The sequence below is a fragment of the Polistes canadensis genome, unplaced genomic scaffold (genome assembly GCF_001313835.1).
Source record: "Polistes canadensis isolate GaletaPanama2010 unplaced genomic scaffold, ASM131383v1 scaffold_63, whole genome shotgun sequence".
Lineage (NCBI taxonomy): Eukaryota > Metazoa > Arthropoda > Insecta > Hymenoptera > Vespidae > Polistes > Polistes canadensis.
Window position 1 is genome coordinate 141643 of NW_014569610.1, and position 14115 is coordinate 155757.

Sequence of the window (14115 nt, forward strand, 5' to 3'; positions counted from 1 at the left end):
GAGGAAGAGGAAGATGGAAGAGATAGAGAAGAGGTGTAGAACACAGGAGTACCGATATTGTGCTACTACTTTTATTTAGCTAACGTTCGGATATGAAGGGGTTCGGAGTAACGCCATCGTTTCCCATGGGAGTTCTCTCATTGAAATCTAGACGAAGAGAGTCGCTTTATAACTCTCCAGTTTTCTGGTAATCTCGAGATGCTTTGAAATACTTGCGAGAGGCTAAAGACAAAAGAAAGCAGCAGATAAAAGATAAATAAATAAAGGGTAACGTGACACGAGCATCAGGATTCCCGAAGGATTAGTCGAAGAATATTGATTGGTGTAATTCGGAGTGTTTTGCATTTTAGTTTGGGAAGTATTTCTGGCTTCTTTTTCACGCATCGCGACAATTTCTGTCCCCGTTTTCTCACCGATCTTTATTTTTATCATACGAGTCATTTATTTTTCTTATTTTTCTTTCTTTTTGTTCAATATTCTTTATTTCATTTTCCACAACCGATAATGTTGTTCGCCGTACGATGAACATTATTCTTATGTATCGCTGCTGCTTAATTAATTAATTGCCTACCCTAAGAGTTGTGGTATGAGATTTTTTACGATTACAAGGGAAATCTCATTACACAATACATAGATATACATCGTTAACTTATTGATACCAAAGATAAATAAAAAAAGGTATATTTTTTATCCTTTTTTTTTTTTTTAATTTCATTTGTCTATCACATAAAATTATCTTAAAATTGTTATAGGTATTTTCAAGTAGGTATTACATAAATCATTTATGTGGATTCAGGAATTCAATTAATATTATCCTGGATGATGATATCCCTGTTACTATTCAATTAATATTACCTCCACATCTCTTCCCCCCCTTCCGTACACCCCAACGTTTCCGCTCACTTTGATCGCAAAATTTTGTAATACCAAATATTAAATGAAAACACAATTTGCGGGAAATATATGAGAATATTCGTTTGATTATTGTAGCGTGAATTGCGTGTCAACAAATCTTACATTTTCAATCAAAATTGCGTTCTAATTACAAGCGTATCTATTTGTACTGACCATTGGAGTCGAGAATGATATGAACCACGGATTTTCAAGTTTTACGAACGACTCTCGTTCGCGTACTGCACAACTCACAATCTCTCTACTCTTTTACCACCTTCTTGCAACTAACTTTACTGAGTTAGCTACACCAGGGAACATGATTTAATTGATTATTTTTATCGTCAAGCTTCTCCGACCATCCAATCGACAATAAGAATTTTGTTGAGTTAAAAATTGTTCGACATATTAAAAATAATTCAACATGTTATATTGATTGAACTGTGAAATAGCTTCGGTGGCGCCAACGTTCGGCACGATAACGAGCTACAAACGGGTGATATATTCTTTTCGCGAGGATTAACTTTTTAAATGAGCTGTTGCCAATTGAAATAATGTAGGTCAGTACTGTTAATCTAAAGTCATCGAGTCTTAATTAATTGTTAGTATTGATACTAAGCTGAGTGTTATCAGTAATACGTATTCCTTCAGTATCAAGATTAATTGTTGACACAAATCAGTGAATAAAAAAATTGCATCATTACAGTATCTCGTGGAAATAGATTGGATCAATTATCCTGCAATTTATACAATAGGATGTTATAATTTTATCGTGTCTCGTTATAGTAAGCGTCGCGGTGATGAATTCGTCATGATACTTTGTACAATCATTGAAAGCTTTCTGGTTCAGCGCGTATAGACCTTCGTCACTTATAGCATATTGACATCTCGTAAGCCGAAGCTTTCTGGAGTCCCTCTCGTGTCCAAACAAGACGACGATGCACCCTGGGAATAGGGAGTTCCCGTTTGCACGAGTTCGCAAATATAGCCAGGGGTATCGGAGCCAACCGAACCGAAGAATTGATAAATTAGTTATTCCGTTAGTCGCTCGAGTCCCTCTCTAGGTCCCTCATTCCTCTCCCGAATCTCGTGCACACCACCACATTTGATCTGAGGTTTCGAATAATCACGCTTGTTTGCATCTGGTTCGACTCCTTCGACTGCTAAATCGTAAATTTTTGAATCGTAGGTAGAATATACGATAGGAGTATTTAAAAAACAAAAAAATAAACAAAAAACCAACTAAATAAGGTGAAATTTACATTAACGAAATTCATTGTGTTCAATATTTATTACCCAAATAATTTGCACATATGCAGACGCATTTTCTTAGTGGGTTTTATACCCTACAATACGAGCAAGAATTACAAACGTTCTCGTTTACTTACCGCCCAAAGGATAATCCTAGTCTCCAAAGTAACTACCCTCGTCGTGGAGCCAATTAACTCCCAAAAGAATTCGATTCCTAACAAATGATAATTCTAAGATAGTACGACGATAGTACGAGATTAGGAAGATACAATATTTGCCCAAAGATTTCTAACTCCTAATAGGGTGTATTAAGATTATTTCCTTCGCAGCTGTGGCCTCAGTTCAATTAGGCTAAAGCAATTACTTCCTTGATAATAATACTTCCTTGACTTTTCCTTTATTTTTTAAATAAATATAGATAAATTTATATCAAGAAATAAGAATAAGAAAAGAAATTCTGAAGATTGAAAAATTGTCAGCATTTCCAAGATTGCCAGGAAGACATCAAGAGCTGCAATCAGAATCTACAGGATTTTCCCCGACGAGGTCTTCTAAAGTCGTTTCTAGATACAGATACGTATTAGATCGACTCGAACCTGACCTGTACTGTAACCGTACGAGCTCCTACATAATGTCGCTTCGAATTCAAGATTTTTGTGGCTGCTAACCCGTTGGCTTCGGTCCGCTAACGTATTTGCAAGATCCGCCGCGTTGATGGACATATAATGCGACGTGTGATTGTAGGCCCGCCAATCGCGGCCGATTGTGCCTCTGAAGGCCCGCTAACTATCTCAAACTAGCCCCATTCAAGCTTCACGACCTCACTCTATCCACATTTCTCGCTCTCCTACTCTCTCTCTCTCTCCCTCTCTCTATCTCTGTCTCTCTCTCTTTCACTCGACAAGCTATCTTTCACTCTTTCCATCTATATCGTTCTCTTCGTTTGCCTCCTCCCTTTCCCCTTCTCTAGCTGACATACACGTGCACATCTACACGCTCAAGATACATTTATGTGCACATAAACACACACATATATATATAGGTACACGTAGAAAGGTAGAGAGACACAATCACGCTCGGTGGTTACGTAGGTACGCTTCTCCACGCGACGTACCATTCGTCTCGGTTCGAATCCTCGACCCTATATAGGTATCCAACGCACGTTCTACGTGGAAATTTCAAATCTATCACCGACCCAGACGAATGCAAATCGCGCATGAAGCGCGCTTAATAAAGCTTCGCACGCAGCCTCCGCAAGTCGCAATTTTCTTTCCAACGTGTGCTGCTGGTGCTGCTGCTGGTGCTGCTGCTGGTGCTGTTGCTCTACCATGACCCCCATGCTTCTCTTGTGCGCTCGCGCGCCCACTCACGAAAGCTTTTAATGAAACGCTCACGTAATGCGCTTCTACTACCGGCCTTTCGAGCGCGTTTTCGTCGACCTACGAGAGAAAGGTTTCGCCAACGTTACTCGTTATAATTACGAGACGTTTTTTTTAATATGGTTCAGACCCTCGACGAAGAAAAGTGAAAGGAAAGGAAGGAGCAGCGGGAGAGAAAGAAAACGCGGGAAAATCGATTTTTTTTGTGTTTTTTCTTTTTTTTTCAAAAAGACCGGAAAACCTACTACTACCTCTTTCTATTCGGTCGTGTTTTTCTTTACAATTTTACTGTGTCATAAATTTGCGATCGTTATTTACGTTAAATTTAGCAAACGAGAAACGTCACGTCACGCGTGCACAACCCTGATCTTATTACGATCTTTTTTTGTCTTGTAATGATCTTAGTAGAAACGTTCAATAATTTTGATGAAATGTATGGTAGTAGGTGTATCACGTTTGTAATTTGAGATAGGTATACGTCAGAAAATTGGTGCAATCGTTTGATTTACAGATCGACGAATGCACTTTGATGCAAAACGTTTTCGATGCGGTCAATATTATCCGAATAGATAAGCCAATAGTCAGAAAAAGAGAGAGAGAGAGATAGAAGTCTGTGGTAAGAGTGAGTAGAGATAGAGTAGTCGATACCTAAGCGTAGTAGATGGAACCTGACGCGCTCAGACAAATTGGACGAACGTCAAATCTAAGTCGTACCATCGGAGGGTATCGATCGGACCCTTCCCAGTGAGAACCGTATTCTCAGTCACTTCTCTCTGAGAAATATTGACTCGTCCAAGTGAGAGCTTTCAATATGATTAAACGCAGAACACATAAAATCCGATATATGGGGTGTTTCCGAATAATATACATTAATTTTCCAAGAACTCTTTTCTCTCTCTCTCATTCTCGAGAAAGAAAATCGATAGGTGCCTCTAATTTCAATATCATCTGACCTAACGTTTGAAATTTATTTCTAAAATAAAAAGAAACCCCATTGGAACCTATTGACATATCCTTACATAATATTATCTCTCTTTTGCAATATCTTCAAAAATTTAAGCAAAATCGGTTTCGTTAGTTCATATTTAAGATTGATATTTCATCGATATAATAAACTAAACTATTATACAAAACTAAATGAATGGTTGAAGATAAAAATTGAAGATTAAGAATAAAACGATAACGATATGATAAGATTAACTGTTAGACCAGTTCATTCCCAGAAACAGATAGTGTCGCGTTACCTGGTTTCGCACGTCCCTCTATCGTTAAACAAGCTTCGCCAACAACACGATCCGAGCAAACTCGTGGCAAAAACTGGCGAAGCGTGTTGAGTGAAGGTACACGATCGGTGGTGCGAACAATATCGAACCTGACGGCGCCGCTTTTGACCGACCGCATTTCGGGTCGGCGAAAATTCAATTTCCAACGTCAGAGAGGTGTGTAGAGGGGTAGAAAACGAGAGAAAGAGAAAGAGAGAGAGAGAGAGAGAGAGAGAGAAGGAGAGAAGGCATGTAGGTGAACGAAGAGAGCGGCCGGGTTATTTGCGTGGCCTTAATAAGGACGTTTGACGGCGTTGGCTTTCCCTTAACAAGCCGGCTAATATCCTGGGGCCTTGCCTCTCCTATCGTCATCGTCGTCCGAATCTTCTCTCACTCTCTCATTCTCTCTTTCTCTCTCTCTTACTCTCTCATCTTTCACATAGCAGCCACCGTCGGGAATCACCAAAGCTTGAAAACCGAATAAACTCAGTTAGAGAACTCGGTGTGAAGCGAGTGGACCGCTCGACCAGGAACACGCTACTGGACAGGACGAGTCCTTAGCTCTTTGGCTATGTTGCTATTCCTACTACCATTCCCTCCTACATGCTACTCTTCGTCCTGTTCTTAACGTACTCCCTACCACGTTCAACCTTAGTAAACTAAAGTTATCTCTCAGCGAAATAAGTCGATTCGTTTTTTTGAAATCTTTCATCAATTAAATCACAAACGGAATGTATATAATAGAAGAATGTAGTTTGATATATGATTAATGATTAAATGAAATAATAATTTAACGATTATTAGAAATATACAAATGATTTACGAACATATAAAAATATATTTTTTCTTCGTTTCACACTTCGTTCTTTTTGTATAAATTATTATACATCCAGCATGCTAAAATTCTAAAGTTCTATCAGCTGCACTCGATAACATTAGCTTTGCGTTTTAAGTATTAAATAGTTAAGGAAGCAACACGTGTAATATTTTTCTAGATTGTTTTTTTTTTTTTTTTTATAGCATTTGGATATAGTCAAGAAACTGCTACGTCATAATGATTCTCTTTCTGAAAACAATTTAAGATGAGATCTTAAGCAATGCATATTCAGATAAAAGTATCTTCTATTATATGTCCAAATATAATTATACCTTTTCGGATGTATTATTGCGTTTGAATTTTTTCGGTATATTATTTAATAAAAGATTTACCGAAGCTTGAGGTTCAATTGTATCTCGGTACCATTCTTCATTCTGATATTTTGGATAAGGTAACCACCTAAGGATTAAATAGAATTATTAAATATGAATCATTTTATATATTACCAAATACTATAATCATAAAATATTTGTGTGTATAAAATATCACAAGTACCTATGTATAACCGGAGACAGTAACTTTCTATCGACATAAGAAGGATCCCTTGGTCCTGTAAACCAAGAAACTATTCCTCCAATTACGATTACTATCACGGTACCCAGTCCAGAAAACCAATGATAGGACAATCGGTATAGAGCAAATATATCTTCTTCGCTGAAAAAAAATATAATATTTACAAGTAAATGTTCGTGAATAAAAAAAATTTGCTAAATACTCGAATTTATTTACTCGTGATGAACAAATTGATCTAAAAAAGTTTGACTTATATTTCCTGGACACTGAGTCAATGGTACTGGAAGCTTTTTTGGTACTATGTCACCAAAACTAATTGATATGTTTGCTCCTAAACATGCCCAACCAGCTATTAAAAATCCTACAACAGCACCTACGAAGGCACCCTAAGAAAAATAACATAAAATTGAATGTTGCATACTTTTTATTTTTCAAAACAACGATTAATTATTCCAATTAATGTATTACCTGAGAATTGGTCCACGGAAAAAGCATTCCAAGAGTAAAAACTCCAAAAGAAATTCCTGCAGCAATTGCGCTTAAACTGTTCGTAACCTTTACGATCGTCGATAAAAGAATATTTTTACGATTAATTTCAAAAGAAAATATTTTCCCGATAAAAAACAAAAGGAAACATCATAAAATTATTATATACCGACCACTAAAATGCCACCCAATGTTTCGATGAAAAAGATAAAAGCCAATGCGATTAGGCCAAGGACGATGACGATGCTTTTAACCAAAATCGTTGAGCAACGTTCGTTCGGTTCTAAACCGAAACAACTTTTCACGAAGTCTTCTAAAAGTACTACAGAAGTAGAATTAAATCCTACCGATAGAGAGCTGAAGCAAACACGATAAAGATATTTCAATTAAAAAATAAACACTGATATTAATTTGATATTTATGAAAAACTTTGACTTTAAATACCTAAGCGCAGCCCCAAAAATTCCAGCAATAAAGAGGCCAGGTATGCCATGCAAATGACCAGCAGTTTGCATTACGAAAGCTGGAAGTAATTGATCATCTGCTTTAATTAGACCGATAGCCCTTGGATCACACTTTGGTGGTGACCACCATGCTAGAAGAACCAATCCACACCAGCAACATAACGAAATAAAAATAATAATTCCCGTAATGGATATTCCTATAGCTCTGAAAAAATACACATATTGTCATTTCATCTCATTACAATAGAGTTTCATTTTGAATATGATTAATCGAGAAAAAATAAATTTCACTGGTATACTCACTTACAATTTAGATGCCTTGACAGTTTTCAATGATGTATATCGTTGAACCATCGTTTGATTCACAGCGATGTATCCCGTTGAAAACAGCCAAGAACCAATTAAAACACTCCATACTGTATGTCTCGTATATAGAGAGGAATCAAAGCTAATCAATGAAAAAACAACAATAATATAAATTATTCAATTTGACAATGGCACAGTATCGCAAAAATGTATAAAGAAAAAAAAAAAAGGAAAATGTTTGATTTACTTAAAAAATTCTATTCTATTAGCTTCTCGTGCCTTTTGCCATACTTCGGATGGACCACCAACTTCGTAAGTGCCTATGATCGTAACGATGAATACAGCTAGAATCATTATTATAACTTGAAGCATATCCGTCCAAACTACTGCCTTCAAGCCACCCTGAATAGAGAGAAAACAAAAACAAATAACAGAGAATAATCGGTACGATCATGAGATGATAGGGATGATGTCGTAGGGATTTAAACGATCAAAGGAATCACTCGTTCGCGATAAATTCTCATTAATATCTTGGTCGAACAAATTGCTCGGATAATTACGCGGGCCTCCGTAGGTAGGTAGGTAGGTAGGTAGCCGCGATTAATCACTTCAAGGCTGGCTTTGTGATCTGCTACTACCAACCAACAAGCGCACACCACTCGACGACGCCATTGTTTCAACGAGCCATTGTCGACCTTTTCAGTTTCCGTCCATAAACATTTCGCCCGTGCTCGCACGAGATTCTTCGTGGCATTGTCCACCGAAAATTGTTTCCTCCGGGGCCCCTTCCCTTTTCCCTCTCTACCACCTCTCACCCCCATTCATTCTCTCACCCTGTTTCTCCTCATTCTCTCTCTCTCTCTCTTTCTCTTTCTCTCTTACTCCTTCTTTCTTTCTACCACCCACCCTCACCCCACACAAGTCGGAGGAACTCGAATCACGCAAACGAGAATTCGTTGACGACGAAAGACCATCCTCCTAAACTAGCCTGATCCCTTATGGTTGTTACGACTTAACAGCAAGCTACACAACATCACCGGAAGCGTTAGATAGGAAAATTTTGACGACGTTGTAACTCCCGTTATGATATGTCTTCATCGATTCGTTTTCCCCTATCACGACAGCATCCCATTAATATTATATAAAAATTACTTGTAATACTTGAAAATTGTTTGAATAACTTACGAGGACAGTGTAAAAAACGCATACTCCGCATATAATAGCGCTGACGATGTATGTGTTGATATCACTTACTAAAATAATAAAGTGATATAAACGTTAATTAAATTAGATTAGATAAAGTACAAAATACAACGTTAAAATGTTTTATAGTATTATATAAATAAATACTTTATAAGAGACGGTGATGAAAGTGTGTTAACGATATTGCAACATATAAAAATTTAACTACGAAAGAAATATTTGTAGAAAAAAATACCTTGATTTAATGCCAATGCAGGTACATAGACAACTATCGATTGATAGAGAACCTAAAATATGTTTCTTATGTGAAAAGATAAAAAAAACAAGAAATAAAATTCAACAAAATATAATATATCAAATATATACTTACCGCGTCCAATACGAATATTAGCGATATTAAAATTCTAACGCCCTTGTTAAATCTTATCTCTAAATACTAAAAAGAATAATTTTAACATATATATATGTATGTATTAAATTTTTTTAAGTTTACGATAAATGAATATTTACAGACGTACCTCGTAAGCCGAATTCAATCTTAACGTTACGAAAACAGGCAAATAAACGGATGCAATGACAACTCCGGAAAAAAATAATGATATCACGGTAACCCAATACTGTGTACCGAAATTATAAATTTCTGCAGGTGCTCCGACAATAGTTACGCCAGATATAAAACTGTGAATTGAAGAAAACATTTTTATTTCTAATAAATGAAGAATTTATATCCGAACGGATATCGTCAACGTATAGGAATATTTATCTTTTTCCGTAAATAGTTATTTAAAATTCAGATGAGCATATAATACATTTATAATAATAGCGATGATGATATTATAAATGAATTTCCAAATGCTCAAAAAAGGTGTTGAACGTGTTGTTACCTGGCAATTAAGGATGCAGATACCGGCCAAAGACTTAGTTTCCTTCCACCAAGCAAATAATTTTCTACGGTCGATTTCTGAGCACTCCTATAATGCCAAAGTCCAGCGGCAGCAGATATAGTCAGCATAGCAGCAAAAACCAGCCAATCAACCCAATGAAAGTGTCCGTTCTCAGAGCTATTCTCGAACATCTTCAAATTATGAGAAATGTAAGAGAATAAAAATATATATTGAAGATCGAAGAAACGATGTAATTTTTGTTGTTGTTATTAAATGACGTTCTCTTGCAAATGTAGTTTATTTTACAAAAAATTAAAACACACATTAATTAAGAGAGTAATCGAAACTTGAAAGAAAAAAAAAATAGAAAGATAGTAAAAATAAGAATCATTTCCACTTACTATAGCACTGTACGATTATTAAGCTCTATTACGATGAGAAAAATGACAATGTGAAATGTTAACAAAGCCAAATTAACGATCCTCATGTCGAATAACGCGTGTTGATTCTACATATTGCGTATATAGGTCAATAGTTTAATAAAAGAATAGTTAATTAAATAGTTCGAAGTAAACGCAAACGCAATATCATTTTTTAGATTAATAATACTTCAATTGTCATGTTTATACGTTTTCTAATAACATATCATCAATTGTTCTTTTTTTTTTGTTTTTTTTACTTATTCCACACGTCGTCATATCGTGAACAATACGTAAAACTTTAATCTAACCAGCACGAGTTTATAACTTTTAATGAAACAACTAGGAATATTTCTATTTTAATTGCGAAATTACAATGACGAAGAAAAGGAAAATATTTCATGAATTAATATTTAATTTGAAAAAGGATAAAAATCACAAATAATAAAACGATATAAGTATTATCGATTGTGGTTAATTTTAAGAAGAAAAATTACATTAATTTGTTTGTTTCATATCAATACAATTGAATATTAATGGGAGATAACTAATGAGATATTTTCTGACAAATATTAATATTTTTTAATTATACATTTTTTATGCTCAAGTAAGAAATAAGGAAAATTTGTCTATCTTATATATATATATATATATTACCAGTAATAAGTAAGGTAGATACGAACATTACCGGCTGGAATGATCTATCAAATGTGATATGACTATTAGTCGATAAATAAACTCACCTTTAAATTCTATTAATAATTCTCGTTATATTTAGAAGTTGTGACTGCAATACAATAGAGCAAATTTGCGGTCAAGCAAGTTCTCTTTCTATTTCACGATCGTTAAATATTCATCGATTATAATACTGTAATCACGACTCGTTGTAAATCTGAGAATGTTGATCGTATTACATTCAACGATTTAAGGACGACCTTGATCTACGATCGATAAACGAATTACTCTGATCAAACGTGCATATACAGTTAGATTAAATCTTCCATGGATAGTATATTTACTTTTTATGAAATAATATTGTTCATTTGTTCTTCTGTTTCTTCTTTGTTTAGTTTATTAACTTAATTTACATTAATGAATAAATTATGACCAAAGTATCGCTTATTGGCCATAATTTAGGCTAAACATTTATCACAAATTATTATAGAATAACAACTAATATTCCAAATAAATATTTGTCTTCTAATGTTTTTAAATATATATATTTTTTTTGTAAACCAAACGTTTACGATAATATAATAAATGAGTTCATTTAAAAATAAGATAAAAATGTTGAGGAACGTAAAGTATAATACGTTTAAATATCTTTTCTTTTTTTTTCTTCTTTTTTTTTTAATCGTAATTATATCGCATAATTATATGGCATATATTATATCGCAAAATAATATGAAATAAAACAGGCAATAATTATAAATATTGTCCACCATTAGTTTCAGTCATCTTCAAATTAAACAAATCCAAAAACAAAACAAAAAAAATCCGTTATTAAATTGACGTTAAATATTATTTATATTTTAAAACAAAGAATCTATGCAAAGTAAGTTAATGGGTCGTGTTCAATTAAATGTCTATTCAAATAAAAATCACTGACCTAAAATAAAAGACACTTGATACGTTATTTTTGCAATTAATACATATATTCGTTGAACAAACTTATTGTCAAAGGAGAAAAACAAAAAAGAAAAGAAAAGAAAAAGAACAAAGTATTCAACGATTTCTAAGTTTTGTGACCATAGCGAATAATATGCTTTTATATGTTTTATAAAAATGAACGATTATATGGGAAATAATATATCGTTAACACTCATTCACTCGCACATCAAAGATCGGATACGAGAAAGTCGTATCCGTTCGCGAGTCAAAGTAGAAAATAATAATTCACGTTGATATGGTTACAGAAATCTAAAAGTTACTCTTCCGATTCCGATTCAAGACTGACTGATTATGTATTGCACTACCGAGTCGTTGACGAACTTAGATTCGAGTAACTTCGTTCAGCTCCTACCAAAGAAAACGAAAATACGATGATGATAATAGTAGTATGGTGATGACTATCTTTCGTTTGTAACTATCGTTGGTTGGCGAGCAATGAACGGGGATTGAACCAATCAAGATTAATATTAAGAAGATGTAGGAAGAATTTTTCCTTCCTCCATTTTCTCTCTCTCTCTCTCTTGTTTTCTTTCTGTTTTTTTTTCTTGCCTATTTTTTTTTACTTTCATAATTATTTGTTCATGAAATACAATAAAAATAACAAGAACTGCGCATCATTTTTCACGTGCATTATTTTTTTTTTTTTTTTTTTTTTTTTTTCTTAAATCAGGCAGTAGACAAATTATGTGTGTATACGTCCAAACTAAATGTTAATAAGAATTTTTATCTCTTGTCAAACGTTTCATTACTTGTTTCATAACGCAAACCGTGATTACCAAATAGAATTACGATACACGGACGTTTATATCGAAATTAAAATTTAATCTGTGTTTCCAACGCGCAACATTTTCTCTATGCGTCATTTAAATTTATTTTTCCTTCTTTTTTTTCTGTAATTTACGATGAATATATTAGTAACTATATCGCAGATTTTAATTTTTACAATCTTAATGTAAATCGGTTTCTAATATATACTGTCGTCAAACGTATTGGCACGAGGGCAACCTTGTAAGAAAAATGTAATAAATAAAAATTACTAACCACGTTATGAATTATTTTTATCGTGAATATGACAAGTTGATCAAAGCAAACGACAACAATAAATTTTGTGAAAATTTTTTTTTTCTTTTTTTTTTTTTTTATTATACAATACCATACAATACCAAAGAACGAAGATGGCGATAACATAAAAGTTTGAAAAACAAAATTTTATCGCAAATTTGACAATTACGATTGTTCGTTTATATGTTCACACAACAAAGAATATCTTTTCTTTATTACAAACCTTTATATTACAATGATATACAATAAATGTCGTTCTATGAAGTATACAACATTAAAAAAAAAAAAAACCAATAATTGAAACAAACATTTAAAAAAGAAGAAAGGAAACGTAAGAGCATGGATAAATGTACAATCATATTCCGTATCGGTCGATCAAAATGTTATATGCACGATTGATGAAGGTAAAAAATAACAACAAACTTTAATAATATGTTTGAAAATAACTTCAAAAATCAAAATAATTCATATATTTCTGACATATTTGCGATCTGTTAAATAATATAATCCGTGATGTGACATTTTTTAATACTATCCTAAAGATTGGAATGCAATTGTTACTATATACAATGAAATATATTAAACAGTGCATTCCGTAATAGAAATAACATTATAGTTGAAACTCTCTAAAGCTATTTACACATCGCCAATTAATGTTAATAATTCTTCAATTAAGCGAACGGAATGTGGTATTCACTTGAAAAAATTGCAAACGATATCTAATGGAATTCAGAAAAGTAATTACAGTTCGATAGCTCATTATTTATGCGAAATCGAATAATGCACGCTGGTTTAACTTCAGTTCATTTTGTGTTTAATTATTATTAAATATATCGTATCGAGAATTAAACGATCGAAAGTACAAAAAATTTGTAATAATTTACGATGAAGTGATATTACATTCGTACTGAAAAAAAAAATCATACAATATTTATTATTTATCAAGACCTATATAAGTATTGATCGATTCTTGACATATAAATGAATTCAAAAAATGATTAAATGACGTTTACGCATATCAAATGTATTACTAAATAATTAGGCTACCTACAATAGAATAACATGTTGGTGTCTGATGTGTGCTATCTTATGTAATATTCTTCCTTTCTAGATGTATTGTTCGTGATCTCGTTAATCTTTTTATTCCGTATTTCTTAATAATAAAAATGATATTATCAATTTCTCAATTATAAATATTAAAATTTTTTATATAGAATATAAAATTGTGTTCACAAATTGAATTTTCTTTTTGTTTATATTGCGAAGGAAAAAATTGAACTATATCATTTTTTACTCACATCGGTTACGCGGTTTTTTTTTATCACGAATTAAAAGAGAGAACATTCGATATATAACATATAATATATTCAATACTTTAACACACACACGCACACGTCTTTCCTTCATCTTTTTTAAATCGCTATATATATATTCTATAAATATATAT

The 14115-nt window shown here is 33.3% G+C and overlaps 1 protein-coding gene across 2 annotated transcripts; it reads right to left on the reverse strand.

Moving 5' to 3' along the window:
• Positions 1–5601: 5601 nt before the first annotated feature.
• LOC106786052 (sodium-coupled monocarboxylate transporter 2-like) lies at positions 5602–12002 on the reverse strand. 2 transcript variants are annotated; one of them, XM_014747048.1, is made up of 16 exons: positions 11545–12002; positions 10679–10722; positions 9517–9707; positions 9151–9310; positions 9003–9068; positions 8868–8919; positions 8615–8682; positions 7677–7831; positions 7431–7571; positions 7104–7328; positions 6833–7016; positions 6642–6728; positions 6390–6559; positions 6156–6314; positions 5933–6059; positions 5602–5849 (listed from the first exon to the last, which is right to left on the reverse strand). In XM_014747048.1, the coding sequence occupies exons 3-16, from the start codon at positions 9705–9707 to the stop codon at positions 5817–5819; spliced, it is 1818 nt and encodes a 605-aa protein (XP_014602534.1). In that variant the 5' UTR covers positions 10679–10722; positions 11545–12002; the 3' UTR covers positions 5602–5816. The 2 variants fall into 2 exon arrangements, with proteins under 2 accessions (XP_014602534.1, XP_014602535.1); XM_014747049.1 differs by lacking the exons at positions 10679–10722; positions 11545–12002 and adding an exon at positions 9918–10022.
• Between the last annotated feature and the right edge of the window lie 2113 nt (positions 12003–14115).

Excerpts from the sequence above, each read along its gene's own strand:
- LOC106786052 (XM_014747048.1), bottom strand. The coding sequence starts at position 9,707 with ATGTTCGAGAATAGCTCTGAGAACGGACACTTTCATTGGGTTGATTGG. Across the intron at positions 7,329-7,430 it reads ACTGTCAAGGCATCTAAATT|AGCTATAGGAATATCCATTA; the intron begins GTAAGTGAGTAT and ends GTATTTTTTCAG. Across the intron at positions 6,315-6,389 it reads GATCAATTTGTTCATCACGA|CGAAGAAGATATATTTGCTC; the intron begins GTAAATAAATTC and ends ATTTTTTTTCAG.